We start from the raw sequence: 18,004 nt of genomic DNA on the forward strand, positions 1-18,004 counted from the left end.
ACAAGTGTAAAGTATGTTCTGCTAATCCAATTACTATTACAAAGTTATGCACAAGAGCAAACATTCGATGAAAATCAGACCTTAAAAACAGGACATTGTTGTTCAGTATGTTCAGTATTTAAGGTCATCTCAGTCAGGATCCCGATAAGATGAGTATATACTATTTAACATATATACTATTAGAATGATTTTTTATGCTAGACAAAGGCTAGTTTGAAGTAACCATGCTTTACGGCATCGACATACTCAGAGATGAAACTTTCAAAATGGGCAATGGTAAAGGGAGACATTAAGAAATCTTAATTAGATAAAAAGAGGCAAGCTGCAGCGAAAGAGACCGTACGTACCTGTCGGCATACGTAATCCCACTGAGTGTTCAGTTCTCTGAGCTCTCTCTCAAGTCTGCAAGCAAACTCTGGCTCTGCTTCATTCTTTATCTTCTGTGCACCTTCATTGACACTGTTGAGACTGGGCTGAATTGTCTGAATATCATTGACTAAAAGCTAAGGAAATAATTCAATTTAAGCCAGCTGCAAAAATTACCACAACATACTCGAAATACAACAGAGAGAGGAAACATATAATGAGGATTCATGACACCGCATGTACGTCCTTTCCTTTAAAACGTGATATACACCCACCTACAGATGTCTCAGCCTTACAAAAACTGTTCAGTGGTTTTGATGCTATGAATCAAGTATGGAATTATCTGTATTCTACTTAGATCAGATACAAAAGGAAATAAATTATTCCTTGTTGGAAAAATGTGTGAAAATGATGGGCTTTAGACATCACTGTTTTTGAAATGATTTCGGTTTTCAAACTCAGGATATTGCTGCAACTGTTTATAGCATGATGGGTGTGAAGGTTATTTGTAAGCTGGATTTGTTTTTTGGTTTGTTTTTTAGCTTGGATTTGCAAAGCGAATTCTTTAAAGAGCTAGATTACTTTCATTCCACGACATGACAACGGCATAATGAATATCATTTCCAAAGTGCGTATTGTGTAATAATAGAGTACGGTGCAGCAGGTCTGAGTAGAGCGACACAGTATGACTCAAAATCTGCAATAAGACACAATAAACAGCTCAAAGGTTTCGTTGCCTTTACATTAAACTTTATTTTACACTAAAATAATCTTACGAGTGTTGAGGAAAAGATCATGCTTTTCTCTTCCTCATTTATCCAACCCAGTTTCTCAACCTTGGGCACTGCCATCAATTTAAACTGGCTAATTCTTTGTTGTGAGGGGCTGTTCGGGGATACACACATTGAGGGACACACACAGCACCCCAGGCCGCGACACACCAGTAGCATCTATCCCACACCAAGCTGTGACAAAAATGTCTCTAGACATTGCTCAGTGTCCCCAAAGGGAGCAAAATAACTCTGGTTAAGGACCACTGACATAACCAAATAATAACTTTTATATAAAAGACTGCATATGATAGGGGTCCTATAAAAATCTTACCCTGCACTGTTTCAGCTGTTTTTTCAGAATTTCTGAGTCCCCGAGGGCAGGCCACTCGTCCTTCAGGAAAACATCAACTTCAGCCATCCACTTCTTCAGAGTTTTGATGTGATTCTGGAATCAGAGACCCATTTTAAGCATTACTGGGGTGCCGATTTCTCTTAACACAATTCATCACAGTGATATTTATGAACACATGCCCAGGAACAATTCCCTTGTTTGAAGGATATCTCTAAGTAGCTCTTCAGGAAAAGAATATTTTTACTAAGACTGCATTTTTATGGTCCACAGTACGAGCACTGGTGTATGAAGTCTGCTATTGTTAAAAATAAAAAATTACTACCAAATGTGGTTGTATGATGTTACTCTTGAGAACATTAAATCATATCCCCCTCTAGAGAAATTTTAAGTTACAAAACAACTCATGATAATACTAACAATGTGCCCTTACAGTACATAAAACAAACTATGAACAATAAACTCAATGTAATGGTGTCTTTATAGCCTCCCTAAACCTGAACTTCCACAAATTGTTTTCTACAGTTGACAGTTTAAATAGTCCCCCTAGTTGGGAACTTTGCAGAACAAGATTTTGTCATCTTGAAAGAGAAAACTTCTGATTTTAATTTCTTATTTGCTTGACCAGGCTGAAGTAATGATCGGGTGAAAAATGTCATCTTTTATCATTTATAAATAGCCAAGTATCTCCCATTATTCTTTTTCATATATTGCTTTTTACCCCTCCTGCTTTTTTTGGCTACTTTTCAAATGTATGATTTTCGAGCTCCTTTATTTTCCACACAATTCAAATATGCTGCCCAGATGTGCTATTTTCTCCCTTCTTAATTAAATTTCTGTTGAAAATATGTGCTTCACAGAAAGCTTCCCTTTCAATATGATTAATAATAATGCTTTTCAAAAGCATTTGACTAAATCTAAGAACTTCAGTTCTCAACATTATCATCTTGCTGATATCTCTGGAGTCTGGTTTTGCATTTCTTCCACATCACCGCTGTCCTAGTTCAGATCTTATCACTGGCTCCTTGATTACTGCATTAGGTCTTTTTGGTATCTGCCTCAATCTTACCCTATGCTAATCCATTCTCCACTCTCCATGTGTCAGTGTTTTTCTTCTGTCCTCCTTCTTCTTATCACAGTGATGCTTTGAAAACAATGATATCTTTCCCCCCTCTAAAATGGCAGAAGTTCCAAATTATTATTACTTTTAATTCCATCCCTACTAGGTTGTAATTCATGTTTCAAAGCACGGCATCTAGGACCACTCATTATCTACTCCTAGGTCATTTTTCTAATAGTATATTTTATTAATCTCCAAACATATTTTTTTCTCTTCAAAAGTGATCCCCTTCTGGCTAAGAGGACGTATCACTTCATTTTGTTACGTACCCTTTTTTCCCCCTCTTTATCAGCTGACTAAATTCTACTTCTTCAAGGTGTAGCCCAAATAACCCATATTCCAATAACATTTCATAACCCCTTTGCCCAGTGTATGTTGGACTTCCTTTCTGTCTACTGTCATAATGTTTACCACTCTGTTTAATTTACTTCCTACGTTGGCTGGAAAATGGCCTCCCAAGGTGTTCATGGCCCCATCCATGGAACCTGTGAATATGTTACCTTATAGAGCAAAAAATACTTTGCAGATGAGATTAAGGATTTTGAAACGGGAAGATTATTCTGAGTTATCGAGCCAGGCACAATGTAATCACAAGGGTTCTTAGTAAGAGAGGGTTGGGGGTAAGAGAGCTAGAGAGAGAGGCTGTAAGATGCTCTACTGCTGAACTTGAAGAAAGAGGATGGGATTATCAGCCACGAAATCCAGGTCATCTCCAGAAGCTAACAACAACAAGGAAACAGATTTTCTGCTAAAGCCTCTAGAAAAGACAGCCCTGCCTATGGCTTCATTTTAGCCCAATGCAACTGATTTTGGACTTCTGACCTCTAGAACTGTAAGATAACAAACTTGTGTTGTTTTAAGCTACTAATTTCTTACAACAGCAACAGGAAACTAACACACTTACCATTTCCCTTCACTAGAATATGAGCTCCTTGTTGGCGAGGACCATGTAATTATATTCTCTTCTACCTCTGATACTGGTAAAAGTGTGTGTGTGTGTGTGTGTGTGTGTGTGTGTGTGTACACATACGTTTACATGTAGAGACCTGTTCGTAAGTATATTGTGCTTTATAGAATGTTTTAGGATTGCTCATTTTTTTTGGTTCGTAAGCAGTAAAAACAAACAACTAACAGCTGAACTGAGACTTAAACCCAGAAGCATGTTGTCCCAATGCTTTCCAGCATGCCACGATGATGTCCAAGATTCATTCTAGCATTAATGTTTTTCTTGGTAATTCGCCACATAAGAGAGGTATTACTTGGATCACTAAATATTTTAGATTTTAAAATGTAATTGTTGGTTTACTATTTTCAGCTTAGCTGATTAGTAGTATGGTGGCACCATTTAAACAACTTAAGTCAGTAGGAGCTGGTCTATGGCATGTAATAAGGTCAAATTTAGATACACAGTTACAAGTAAAATATGCTGATAAAATGATATGGCTATATTACATGGTAGATAATTGTTTTACCTATATTTTAAAGGACAACCAGACTAACGGAAAGACTAGTTTTGAAAATTATTAAGCTAAAAATATGTTTAAGTCCTATCGGTTTTGGGGAAAAATATAATTCTAAAGAAAATCTAAGAAGCAGAACTCTTAATTATGGTTTTCTTAAACATGCAAGAAAACCCCCACTGATTTCACAAAATTGTGTGTCTTTTGATCTCATCACTGAATTTGAAGAAGTATGGAGGTTAAATGTCTGTTTGCCTTTAAATTTATAACACATCACTAGGGGAGAAACAAGCAAAGAAAAAAAAATGAATACAAAAAGTCCAATCCTGACTTACCTGAATTTTTCGAAGTTTTGCCATTTGCTCCTCTAGCTTTTGGCAATGCTCAAGCAGCTGAGAGGACAGCTTCTTCCAGCGGCCCTCAATCTCTTCAAATTCTGTCTGGTACTTCCGGCTAATATCAGATGGTGCTTTCCTTGACATCTCTTTCACAGTGGTGCTGAGATAGTTTAGGCCACTTTGTTGCTCTTGCAGGGAACTTTGTAAAGCCTCAAAAATTAAAAAAGGGAAAGTACATGTATACTAATTGAGGAATAATAACCAGTTTCATTGTACAGTTTCACTTGCAAGTTTCAGCTACATGTATTTGAAGTGAAAGCTATGTGGGGCACCTGGGTGGCTCAGTCAGTTAAGCGTGCCACTTTAGCTCAGGTCATGATCTTGCATTTGTGGGTTCAAGCCCACATCGGGCTCTGTGCTGATAGCTCAGAGCCTGGAGGCTGCTTTGGATTCTGTGTTTCCCTTTCTCTCTGCCCCTACCCTGTGTGTGCTCTCTCTCTGTCTCTCAAAAACAATTAAACAAAATGTTCAAAAAACAAACAAAATGAAAGCTATGTGATTGAAACACCTAAAAAACAGATGATGTGCTGCAATCTATAGAATAACTAGTAGTAATTTAAATTATACTGTTTATGGGGTGCCTGAGGGGCTCAGTCTGTTGAGCGTCCAACTTTGGCTCAGTCATGATCCCACAGTTCGTGAGTTTGAGACCCACATCAGGCTGTCTGAAGACAGCGCAGAGACAACTTTGGATCCTCTGACTCCCTTTCTCTCTGCCCCTTCCCTGCTCACAGTCTCTCTATCTCAAAAATAAATATTAAAAAAAAAGACAAACTAAATTCTACCGTTTATCATAAAAGTAATTTGCACATTAATATTTTATTTAAAAATCTATGCCTGTTTTTATGAACAACATCAAATATATCCAAAAGTGTATCTTAATGGACCAGAGTTTTAGCACACCTAATTTTATTGTATCTTCTGTATATGAGTACTGTATTTATGATACTGTTAGGGAGCTTCATTTAATTCTACTGGGCTTTTATTAAAACAATTTCTGACCTTTCTAGGTAAAAACCTAACTAAATCATATAGATACATGGTATAACAAAACTGACTAAGTTATCACTGGTCTACTGATGCCAATTAACTATAGTTTCATATTTTTCACAATTTTTTGCAGGGATATAATGAAATTCTAGGAGAATTTTTGGGAGAATTTATAAAGTTGGTTTTACAATTGTTCTGTGTTACCTATGCAATTGCTTACAACAGGATGTCTATCTTTAGGTTTTCCCCACTCAATATTCATTTGTTACTTTCTGGTTATGCAATAATAAAAGGTCAAGATAAAACACGGAAAAAATACCCACTTACATATATGATTTTATGTAAACTTCCAGTGTTTCTATGTATACCTAAACACTGAATATGTTATTATATACGCACATAAACAATCATCCCTTCTTTTACAGAAAGACTTATAATATCCCGCAAATACATCAATACATAACTTTTATAGTTGTATAATGTCTTATGCCTATTTTGTGGCATTTTATTTTTTTTTACTCTGCTTTAATTTTACTTCATTAAACTCGATTTATTATTTAGACAATATCTAGCATGCATATAACTACATTTTGAGCTAGGCCTTTTTTGTGAGCATTTTGCCACATCATTAAGTCTTTTTCGAAAACATAAAATTTAATGGCTTCCTGGTTCGTTTAACCATTTCCCATTATTAGCTCTACAAAGTAACTTCTAGCTTTCCACTCCTGTAAATTATGTTTCTGATCTACCTATCTATCCCCATCTGTTTGATTCTTTAGTGTATTCTGATTACTGCCTACGATAAAGACTTCATGAAAACACTATTCACATGTATAACATCATGAATTCTTTTGTATGTTATTAGCAGTGGTGAAACATTTTTCTCAGCAAAATTTCAATTCAATTTACGTTCCCACCAGAAAGTGAGAAGGGAGCTCATTGCTGCTGGACCTGCACTTATTATATCATTTTTTTGCAACTTAGATGTGAAAAATGGTGTTTCATTTTATAAACTAGTACTTCGTCCTTTCCAATTCGACTTACAACTTTCCATAGGTTTAATGGCTGTTTATGTCTTTTTTTGTGACTTCCTTATTAATGACTTTCTCCCATATTCAGACAAATTTTTTCCTCGGTCTCATCTTTCTTTAAAATCGCCTCCAGTATTTTTAGAGTATTTGCAATTGTGTCCAGTGATTTGTGTGCTTCTCTATCATATGTTTTAAAATATTTTACTTAAAAATTTCTCCAAAAATTATGCTTATTGAAATGTTTGGAACATTTTAACATATGTGGTATTTTGCTTTGTTGTAACATCTGATACAAACTTCTAACTACATCTTTTTGAGGTACTTAATACAATTTCTCAATAATATTTACAAATAATTTTTGTCTTCAACATTTTTTTCAGAAGTTTACTCCCCTGCTCATCTGCCCACCATTTTGTATATAGTTAATCCATTCCTCTAATTGCTATATCTTTGTACTCTTTTTGAAGTTAGACTTCTATTAAGTCACATATTCTTTAAAGTGAATTTTTAAATCATTCCAAGTATTAGAAACAACAACATAATGAAGAAAAAAGAAGATCCAACAATATTAGGTTGCTTGGTGTGATAGTAGAGAAAACAGTCTAAACAGGGCAATATATACTGAGAAATTTACATAAAAGTTTTTAAAGAAATAATTATAAAATCACTTTCTTAAAAAAATTTAATTCTTGAAAAAGAACTCTTCGTATACAAGTCACATTTTAATATTGTTCTTATTTCTCAAGATGGAGACATACCTCAGCTCATAAATATAATTAATGAATGCTTTCTTGTCTTAAAAAATAAAATGTGATTGGATATACAACATGGGCTTTTCAGAATTGGTAGGAAAAGTATTCTAAAATCTCTTACAAATTATCTTTTTCATTTCCCATATTAGTATTTTTTATTACTTGATATGAAGCTGCTAAAAATTTAGGTAATAAAACTCAAAAACTAATTATGATATTACAAAAGATTAGAGTTTAAAACTTATTTTATAACGACACTGATTTTACCACTGTTTGGGAATGTGAATGGAGTTATAAATCAGGAAGCAAGGGGTGGGGGGAATAATACTACAGCTTTTATAATCATCAAAATCCATGTGTCTGAAAATACATACTAAACAATAAAGAATATACTTCATACGCAGACCATGACACTGTCTTCAAAGGTGGAATTTCTGTCCGAGGGAGAGAAGGCACAAATGCATAAAATATGACATTTTTTAAGTCCTCATTTTTCCAACTGGTACACCATCATACTTGCCACAATTATTTTAATTCTATTATTTTAAGGTTACACCACTGTGAAAAGAAAAGTTACACCAATGTGACTGCTTGATAGATGACATCTGCACTATTTGCTTCAGACAGTCAAACATTCACAGACCTGTAACTCTTCAAGTCTCTGTTCCATGATGTCATATTCAGTGACAGTAACCTGAGGTCTAGAGAGTTTGGTTTCTGACTGCTGGATCCACGTCAGGATGGTACTCATGGTCTCCTGATAGCGCATGGGTGGCAATGTGTCAAAAACTTTATCAAAAGGGAAAAGAAGAGAATCATTTCACTATTTTCAACTTTGTCATTACGTTTTCCTAAGTTGTCAGCAAACTCAATCACACTGCTAATTACAAATATTTCCAAGTTGCAAAAACTTGAAGATATAAATTAAAATGTGATTATGACATTGAAGATAAATTCCTACTACGTATCTCACATTTTGATAGAAAGTATACACACGTACACAGACACATTACAGTGAATCTTCATGTCAGCCTTGCAAGTTCACAGGGTTAAAGCCATTTTCTTTTAAGGTAAGGAAATGGCCAAACAGAGAGGCTGCACAATTTGACCATGGTGCCAGACAAGGTACTTGGAGGAGAAACCAAGCAGAGTACATGTATCCTGACTTTGAAGGCTACTCTTTTCGTGCGCTATCATTTACCTTCGGAGAAAACAGTGTCTTTATCCACAGAAGTTGATATTTTAAATTATATCCTGTCACTTCTTATTTTGCTAAAAAAAACCTCTGTGTACTTAGTATGTGTCAGAAACTCTAATACTATCATTGTTACTATCATTCTTAATTCTTACCTGTGAGAAATGTGTTTTTAGTCTCATTGACAGTTGAGGAAACTGAGGCTACAAAAAAAGGTCAACTAATTTGCTCACACTCAAGAGCCTAGTAAGTGTAGAGCTTAGGATTTTAAACCAGGTTTATCTGGTTTCAAAGTCAAAACCACTACTCAACAGCATACTTTCCCTGGTATCTATTTATGTATAAATTAGGGAATGAAAAATATATTAAGGAAAGTGTAATTTACGGGTATGTATATGCACTTAAACCATAAGTGTGTGTGTGTATGTGTGTATATATATATATACACACATACACACATATATATATACACACACATACACACACACACATATATATATATATACACATTTTACATAACTATAATCGTATACATAGTTAAATTGTACCTACATTAAATGAGAGAAAATAAAAATTTTCAGATTTGTCAGATTATAAAAAAGTGATAAGGTAACATGTCCATGGTAGAAGTGTAAAACAGTTAATTTGTAAGTAGTTGTTGTAATATTGCATGTTGCCCCAAACTCAGTAAGTAAGCATCCGCCTATGTACAGATTGAGGGAGGGAAGGAAGAAGGAAGATGATAGATAGATAGATGCATAAATGCACAGATATACAGATACACAGATAGATACGGTGAGCCATAAATTGAAAGAACCCAATGCTTTTCAGCACAGGCCAGCATAAAATAAAAATCTTTCAAATCTAGAAAAAAGATACACACTGAAACATTCCAAATGATTAAAAATTTGATCAATTTTTACTCTATTAACCAATGTAATTCTAGCTATAACTTAGGGAATAATCATGACCTGATACATTTTCTTTCTGTTTAAACAAACTATGCATTTAGGCAAAGTATGCGTTAATTTGCATAATTCAATAAACAATTCACATTATATAAAGTCTCCAGTTCCCTTTAAAATCATGAGAAACTAATAAAGATCCAGACCAGCATTACATGTAGACACTCTTTAGTGCATGCATGGAACATCTTATTCCATATCTGACTCAGAGTGTTTGACTGTATTTCCTCCTTTGCTATCTGGATCCTGAGTAAATGCTCTGGGTGTTTCACAGGTAGATTGCATTGGAGGAGCTGGAATTCAAAGAGGACCTACCAACTCCATAGCTCCTGAACTAGCCCCCTTAGTTCCTATGTGTAGGTTCATCAATCAGGAAATACTTGTGTCTGAAGAGCTGTAGCAATCGCTACCCAATGGGTCTGATATCACACTCAAGTCTGCCTTCTTTCTAAGGGAGGTCCTGATTATCTTCTCCCTTCTTCACCTTCCTTCTATATAATGAAGTGAACCCTGTTCATCTCTGAATTGTTGAGTTTTTTCTGTAAAACCGCTTCTCATCTGTATGCAGGTGCAAGACATAAAGTCTTCTCAATGAGAGCTAAGCCATACTTCCACTCTATTCTGAGAGAAAGCAGAGGACTCGTAACATGATCAAGAAGTACCTCTATATCTCCCATGTAAGTTATCTAGCACAAGCAAAAGCCCACACAGTTTAAGATCCTCCCTAGCCTTTCCATGTGTGTTTTCGCTTCCTTTAAATCCAGCTCTGTGTTCAGTTTTTAAAAGTGCAAAACTGATTTATGAGGTTACATCATGGCATAAAACTTATCGTTACTGTTTCTTTTTTTCTAGAATTCTCACCCATGGTTCATAGAAGGCCCTCTAGACCGTTCACCTCTCCAGACTCACCTTTCATCACCCTCACCCCCCTGTGCTCCAGGGACACAAAACTTCTCTGATCCTGGCCTTCACCTACTACCCCTAGTCTTATTAATCCCTACTGATCGTCTGGCTTCTGTGTTAAGCAGTTCATTCTCTAGGAAATCTTTGCTTACCTTCCCAGCTTGGGTAAGTCTCCTTTAGTTTCAGAGACCCTTAGTTTCAGGTCAAGCACTCATCTCAAGCTATAATTATAAAAACACCAGCTTGATTTTGTGATTAATGGCTGTGATTTTTTCCCAGTTTTCAAGTATAATGACAGCAAGAAGCATGTGGTTTTAGCTCAGCGATTGATCCCCAATGACCACTATGGTATTATAAAAGGAATCAGTATGTGTTGGATGAGTAACTACAGGTTAGAAAGTGTAACCTTGAGCACACACACAAAAAGAATGCCTTTGCCAGGAACACAGGAAAAAACCAGTATTTGGTGAAGCCTAGAATCTGAACAAGAGGAGAAAGAATTTACCTGGAGAATTTAGACATTCTTCTCATTCCACCTATTAAATCTTCTCATTCCACCCACGGAACCTTCTCAACACTGAATAGCTTAAACTGACTTTATTCCTCGTCTCCTTTCTCACTTCATGGTTTCTAGACAATAGGTAGACTTTCTTTAATTGCATTTTTCTGGTATAATTCATTTGTAAATGTACAAATGTACAATGTACACACACGTTTTGATTTTCTCCTGGAATTCTTTTGTTTTTTTTTTAACGTTTATTTATTTTTGAGACAGAGAGAGACAGAGCATGAATGGGAGAGGGTCAGAGAGATGGAGACACAGAATCTGAAACAGGCTCCAGGCTCTGAGCTGTCAGCACAGAGCCCGACATGGGGCTCAAACTCATGGACCGCAAAATCTTGACCTGAGCCGAAGTCGGCCGCTTAACCGACTGAGCCACCCAGGTGCCCCATCCTGGAATTCTTTTGACAAGCAACAAAATCATGTTCAAAACTGTATCACTTAAGAACAGAACAATAGATAAGGTAACAATTTTTATTATATCCTAATGAGGAATGTTTATATTTCTATGGAAATAGGACCACCACTGCATTAAAAAAAGCTTCTACCTCTCTCTGTGTACACATACATATGAATAAGAGATGTATATGTATATATTTAATATTTGTGTATCATTTATTAATTCCTTAAACTATTTATTGAGTGTCCATTTCAGCCTTTGTGATATCCTTTAGGGATACAATAATTTAAAAAACAGAGTCCCTATATTCACTGCCTTCACAGTTTACTCATGCAGCCAGATAATACTCTAATATAGTTTTGATCAGATTGTAATTAATTTTATAAAAGAGACAAAAAGTGCTGTGACAGTAAACAATAAGAACATTACATTTACACTGGGAGCTCATAAAAATTAACTTTTGGGCAAAGATATGAAGGAGTAAGAATGAGCTGTGCTAGGGCTTCTGGGAAAATACACAGGGCTCTGAAGTAGGGAATATGGGATGGTTTTCAGGAAATGAAAGGTCAATATGACGTAGAGAGAAAATAAGCACGAATGCAGCTGTAACTGGAAGTAGGCAATGCCCCCATTTTAAGCAGAGCCTTGTAAGTACCTTTTAACTAAGACCAAAAGCCAATCATTGAATGTATTATATGCAAAGGTGTGACACAGATTTTCTTTAAGAAAAATCTTTCTGGGGGCATCTGGGTGGCTCAGTTGGTCGAGCGTCCAACTCTGGATATCAGCTCAGGATCATGATGTCACAGTTCATGAGACTGAGCCCCTTGTTGGGGCTTGGGATTCTCTCTTTCCCTTCTGCCCCCAATCCCCACAAGTACACAAGTGCGCTCTCTCTCTCTCGCTCACTCTCTCTCTCTCTCTCTCTCAAAAATAAAGAAATGAACATTAAACAATGTTTTAAAAAGATAAATCCTTCTGGCAGAAACATAGCAAATAGATTTCTCACTGTCAACAATGGATAAAGTGAAGACAAATTAGTGGTTCAGGCAAGAAACCCTGGTAGCTTGGACGAACATGATGACCATTAATAAGAAAAGAAAGTTAGATGTGAGAATGATATGGGAGACAAAAATGCATGGGGTGGGAGAATGAAGAGCAAAAGGAGAGGAAGTGAATGAGGGACAAGGAATATCAAGGACGATTCTGAGGTTTCTGACTGTGTAGCTCCATAGATGTTGTTCTTGTCCCTGATACTGGAGGAGCCAAAGAGAAAATTGTTGTCAGGTGCAGAATTGCCCACCATGGGTTTAGCTTCTTGGGACTCCAAGGGTTTGCAATACCTTAAGATACTTAACTGGAAAGGCAAGGGAATAGATGAGCATAAGAACCCAGCACTTAGTGGATAGCAGCAGACTGGAGATAAAACTTTTTTGTTTACAACATACAATTAAAGCCAAGGATACCTTTACTTATATAGTTTCCTTCTAGATGTAAAAAAGCATTTGTTATCAAGCATGATTTACCTAGTAGCTGAAAACTGATTATAAGGCACACAAATTATCTCATTTAAGCCAGACTTACTTGAGAATACTAGTGAAGGATTCCTAATTCTGTTTCAGATTTAAAAGTAAAAAAAAAAAAAATCTGGTGCAAAGGTCAGCTGCACCCAAGGGCAAACTCAGTACAACCTGTTCTACCTATATGTCAGTGAGATATTTGTGGATGCTGCCCTAGGGACCCCAATGTAAAAGTAGACCTAGTCCTGTTCCATCTAGGGAAGTTCACTGTCTTCTTTTTATGTACAAAGAGAGATTAATAACTCAATTGATACTTTTCTCTTGACTGACAGTAATGAGAGAGTAAACATATTTAAAAACCTACTATCTCAAAGGATTATAAGAGTGTTATTAACGTCCTTTGGTCCAGCCCAGATCCCTGAAAGAAAAAAAAAGGCCTAAGGATTTAGTATTTCCCCAATATTGTTTATAAATATATGACACTCATCTCAAAATAAATATTCTTATGATGGTTTCTACTATTCTTTTGCTAAAGTGCCATTTAAAAAATATAGATACATTCTTAATGTTTCATGATTATGGAAGCATATTCCACAAAATTAAAGTTAATATAAAGGATTATAGTTTCAGAAGCACCTGTTGTGAATACTGGGAAAGTGAATGTTAAGGGCTACCATGCTGAACTACTGTTTATCTTGAAAGGTACAAAAAAAACCATTAATCTCCAGTCCCTTAGTATAGCCATATGAAGGATGGCAATGAAAACGTATGGTCGCATTTACATCTAAAATTGTTGTAGAAGACTATAAAAAATGTTTTCCACATCTTTTACTTAAAAATCCCTTCTGTTATAGTCAATTGAGTTAAAAATGGAAGGGGTTTCAGAGAAGAGAAAAGGTAAGAAAGGAGAGCAAGGAGAGAACAAAAGAGACAAGGCGAGATTATTTCGTCAAAAAAAAAAAAAGTGTGGAATTAAGTGCTTTCTTTTCTGCAATACATGAGTGTATGTCAAAGGGCAAAAAAACTTTAACTGAAGAGCAAGATAAACAGAGACATCATCTGAAAATCGGACTTCTTCCCCCAGTGTAAGACAGAGCTATCATAATAACGCTGAGATCTTAAAACACTAGGTTATATATGGTACTTAAAAAAAAATCACAACAATCTCTCCTCAAAATTAAAACAAAAGTACTCAGGGAAAATAAAGGTACTTAACTCTCACACAAAAAAATGGAGTAGAGAGAAGGAATATAGAAATGTGTTATCCACTACGGTAGCCACTAGCTACACAGGTCGACTGAGCACTGGAAAGGGGAAAGGTGGTTAGTATTAATTTTGATTCTTAAAATGATATTATTTGGATGTGTTGAGATAAAATATTCAGTTAAAATTACCTTCACTTGTCTCTTGTTTAATATGGCTATTAGAAAATTCAAAATTACGTATATGGTTCACATTCTATTTCTACTGGATGAGCTTATGTACAAGCTGCAGGAAGTCATTCATTTGGGGAAGGAAAGAGAACATGTATGTTAGTGGTCTGTCAATACTGACAGCATTTTAAAACGTTGAAACATCTGCTATGAATACGAAGTTGACTCTAACTTGAATTTCTCATCATTTGTAAGCAGAAATTAGTGATGATTTAATATAGGATGTGTGTGTGTGTGTGTGTGTGTGTGTGTGTGTAGAAAACTAACAGCACTTTCTACTTCTTTGATAAATCTTTTTTGAAAAATGCTCATATTGAAGCTATCCAACTTTCCCCCATCCCTCACAGTTAATTACAATGGCACCGAACAGTATAATCAACAAAGAGCCTTTTCTGCAACTCCAAACCTTATGAAACGAGATAAACCATGGCACAGAGCAATTATTTCTTTACACTGTGAACACTGGCAGAAGATGTCCAGAAAGAAGCGGGGACGCACAGTACAGGATGATTAACATACTAGAAATTATCCCTCAGAGACTGAGACAAGGAAGAAATTCTGAGTATGGAGACTTGAATTTCCAATGCCGACACAAAAGCGAACACCTTAGCTTGACACTCAAGGACCCTTGTGGTCAGAATTCAATCAACTGCTCAGCCCAAATGCCCATCATCAAACATCCTCCAGCCACAATCTAGCATCATGCTTCCGCCCCTCCTTCTGCTACTCAGGCTCCAGGCCCACGAAGGCCCTCAGGACACTGACAGGAGCAAAACAGACGGGTTTATGAGAATTGTATCTAAGACCACCTTAGAAAGTTTTTGAAAAGCCAGGTCTCCAATCAATCAACTGAAATCTCTGTCTTTTTCACAAGCATTGTCTAGTATCCACTGCTGGAATAACTAATTCCTTCTCCACTTTTAATCACAATTTTCTACACAAGCTTATCTAAGTATAAACTACTATACCACTCAACTATCGATTACAAATTAGGTTTTACAGGGTTTTTTTTTTTTTTTGCTGCATTTCCCCCTTTCCACATTATTTTCAAAAACTAGGCCCTATCTTAAGAACTTCTATTAAATAATTTCCTAAAATATATTTTTATTTTTTTATGCTCTACTTGGCATTTAGCATACGTTCCTAGTATTCTCCCAGTCAAGGAATGATTCTTATACCTCAGGGGATGAAGCACAGATCTAGCTTAACTAAGCAAGACTGTTCTGCTTGATGTTGACGGTATCAGTGAAGAGAACAAAAAAGGCCATTTCCAATTTTTTTCTTGATTTTTTCTGGAGTTAAAGAGCAAAGCCATATAGACTGTGTTTCTTAGAATAAAACAATTCCTTACTTAGATATAAGAGAATATTAGGTAAATTTTCTGACCTGCAAGCTAGAAAAGTTAGGTCAAGACAACTTTTGCTCCCCTTCCTTGTCTCAGCATCTTAACATTGGATCCACATCTTAGCAGGGACTAACAACAGTGTTTGAAATTATGGCCATTGAGAACATTCTTTGCTGGCTGGCCTAAAATTTTCTTCTATTATCCCTACAGGAGGCACAAGTTACTCCCTATAATTTTATAAGAGTGTTCCTTACCACACCTCCCCAGATCATCACCTCTTCAAAGGCTGCCTCCACTTTTCTTTATATTCCCTATCGCAACTCTGGTCTGAGGTTAGGTTTAGATAGGTGCAATTTCCCGTCTCGCTGCTTCCATTCAAATCCTTCTATTCATTTCTCACAAACCAGCTAGAGGCTAAAATACCAGTTAGATCTTTCAAAATTATCAATCAGATTCCTGAATTCCCTCAAGTGAAATTCTTTTAGAAGTTTCAACTGGTGGCACACCTGGGTGGCTCAGTAGGTTAAGTGTCCGACTTTGGCTCAGGTCATAATCTCACAGTTCGTGAGTTCGAGCCCCGCGTTGGGCTCTGTGCTGACAGCTCAGAGCCTGGAGCCTGCTTCAGATTCTGTGTCTCCCTCTCTCCCTGTCCCATCCAGCTCACACTCTGTCTCTGTCTCTCTCAAAAATAAATAAGCATTAAAGAAAAAAAGAAGTTTCAACAGGTTTTAAAAGAAAACCCAGGGGCGCCTGGGTAGCTCAGTTGGGTAAGCATCCAACTCCTGGTTTCAGCTCCAGTCATGATCTCATGGTTCGGTTCATGGGTTTGAGCCTTGCATCGGGCTGTGCGGTAACAGGCGGAGCCAGCTTGGCATTTTCTCTCTCTCTCCCTCTCTGCCCCTCCCCACCTCACACTGTCTCTGTCTCTGTCTCTCTCAAAAAGAAAAAAAAAAACAAAAACAAAGTTTACACAGAAGTCTAGACGGACCTTCATGAACTCAACCCTCATTTTACCCTCACCTTCCTTAATTTGCTAGTCTCCAGTCCTCCTGGCCCCTCCTTTCTGTCTCTTGGACATGTCAAGCACTTCTTCTCCACCTTGCCACATCTGTACCTTCCTCCGGATCACCACACAGCTGGTGCCTGCACGTGCCGCAGGTTGAGGTCAAACTGTCCTCTACCAGAATAATGTTGCCTAACTGAGGTTAATCTGTGATAACATAATTTACATATTAACTTGTTTATTCCCTTTATTTCTGTAAGCTCCAAGAGGATATAAACCTTGCTCTTGATTTTCTCTACTAAATACCTAGTGCCCAATACTTCTGTGGCACACAGCAGGTGTTCAACAATACTTACTGAATTAGTGAGTGCACAAAACAGTGTTGTGCCAAACAATTACCAGATTAGTGCAATCCCTATAAAAATCCAAGTGGCATAAAAAACAAACCTAAAGTTAATATGAAACCATAAAACACCACAAATAACCAAAACAATCTTGAGAAAGAAAAAGCTGGAAGCATCATACTTTCTGATTTCAAAACATATTACAAAGCTAAAGTTATTAAAACAGTGAGGTACTGGCATAAAGACAGACATATAGTCAGGAATAAAAGAGAGAGCCCATAAATAAACCCACACACATGTGGTTAACTGATCTCTGGCAAAGTGCCAAGAACAATAAAGGATGGTCTCTTCATAGGATTGTACTAGGAAAACTGGATATACACATGCAAAAGAACAAAGTTAGACCCTTATCTTACAATATATATAAAAATCAACTCAAAATACATTAAAGATTCAACTGAAACATGGCAACCACAGGGGCGCCTGGGTGGCTCAGTCGGTTGGGCATCCGACTTTGGCTCAGGCGACGATGTCACCACTCCCAAGTTCAAACCCTGTGTCAGGCTCTGTGCTGACAGCTCGGAGCTTGGAACCTGTTTCAGATTCCATGTCTCCCAGTCCCTCTGCCCCTTTCCCGCTTGCACTCTGTGTGTCTTTCTCCCTCAAAAATAAATGAACATAAAAAAAAAATTGCAACCACAAAACTCGTAGAATGAAACACAAGAGGAAAGCTTCATAACACTGGTCTTAAAATGATTTCTTGGATTTGACCTAAAAAGCACAAGGTGACACAAGTAAAAATACACAAATGGGACTACATGAAACTAAAAAGCTCCTATACAACAAAAGAAACAATTAACAGGATAAAACAGCAACCTACAGAATGGTAGAAAATATCTGCAAACCATGTAACTTGACAAGAGGTTAATATCTAAAATATATAATGAACTCCTACAACTCAAAAGGAAAAAATACCAAAAAAAAAAAAAACAGGCAAAGGATTCAAATAGACATTTCTCCAAAGACGACGTACAAATGAACAACAAATACATGAAGAGCTGCTCAGCAACACTAATTATAAATATGCATATCAAA

General features: G+C 36.6%; 1 protein-coding gene across 1 annotated transcript in view; it reads right to left on the bottom strand.

The window, feature by feature from the left end:
• Positions 1-18,004, bottom strand: part of DMD (dystrophin) — a 1,614,661-nt gene that overhangs the window by 1,288,351 nt on the left and 308,306 nt on the right. The window contains exons 18-21 of the mRNA XM_042974140.1: positions 7,883-8,028; positions 4,404-4,616; positions 1,471-1,584; positions 348-503 (exon numbers count right to left, since the gene is read on the bottom strand). Coding sequence (XP_042830074.1) covers positions 348-503; positions 1,471-1,584; positions 4,404-4,616; positions 7,883-8,028 — 629 coding nt within the window. The remainder of the gene's footprint in view (positions 1-347; positions 504-1,470; positions 1,585-4,403; positions 4,617-7,882; positions 8,029-18,004) is intronic.

This window comes from Panthera tigris, chromosome X (genome assembly GCF_018350195.1).
Source record: "Panthera tigris isolate Pti1 chromosome X, P.tigris_Pti1_mat1.1, whole genome shotgun sequence".
In the NCBI taxonomy this organism is placed as follows: domain Eukaryota; kingdom Metazoa; phylum Chordata; class Mammalia; order Carnivora; family Felidae; genus Panthera; species Panthera tigris.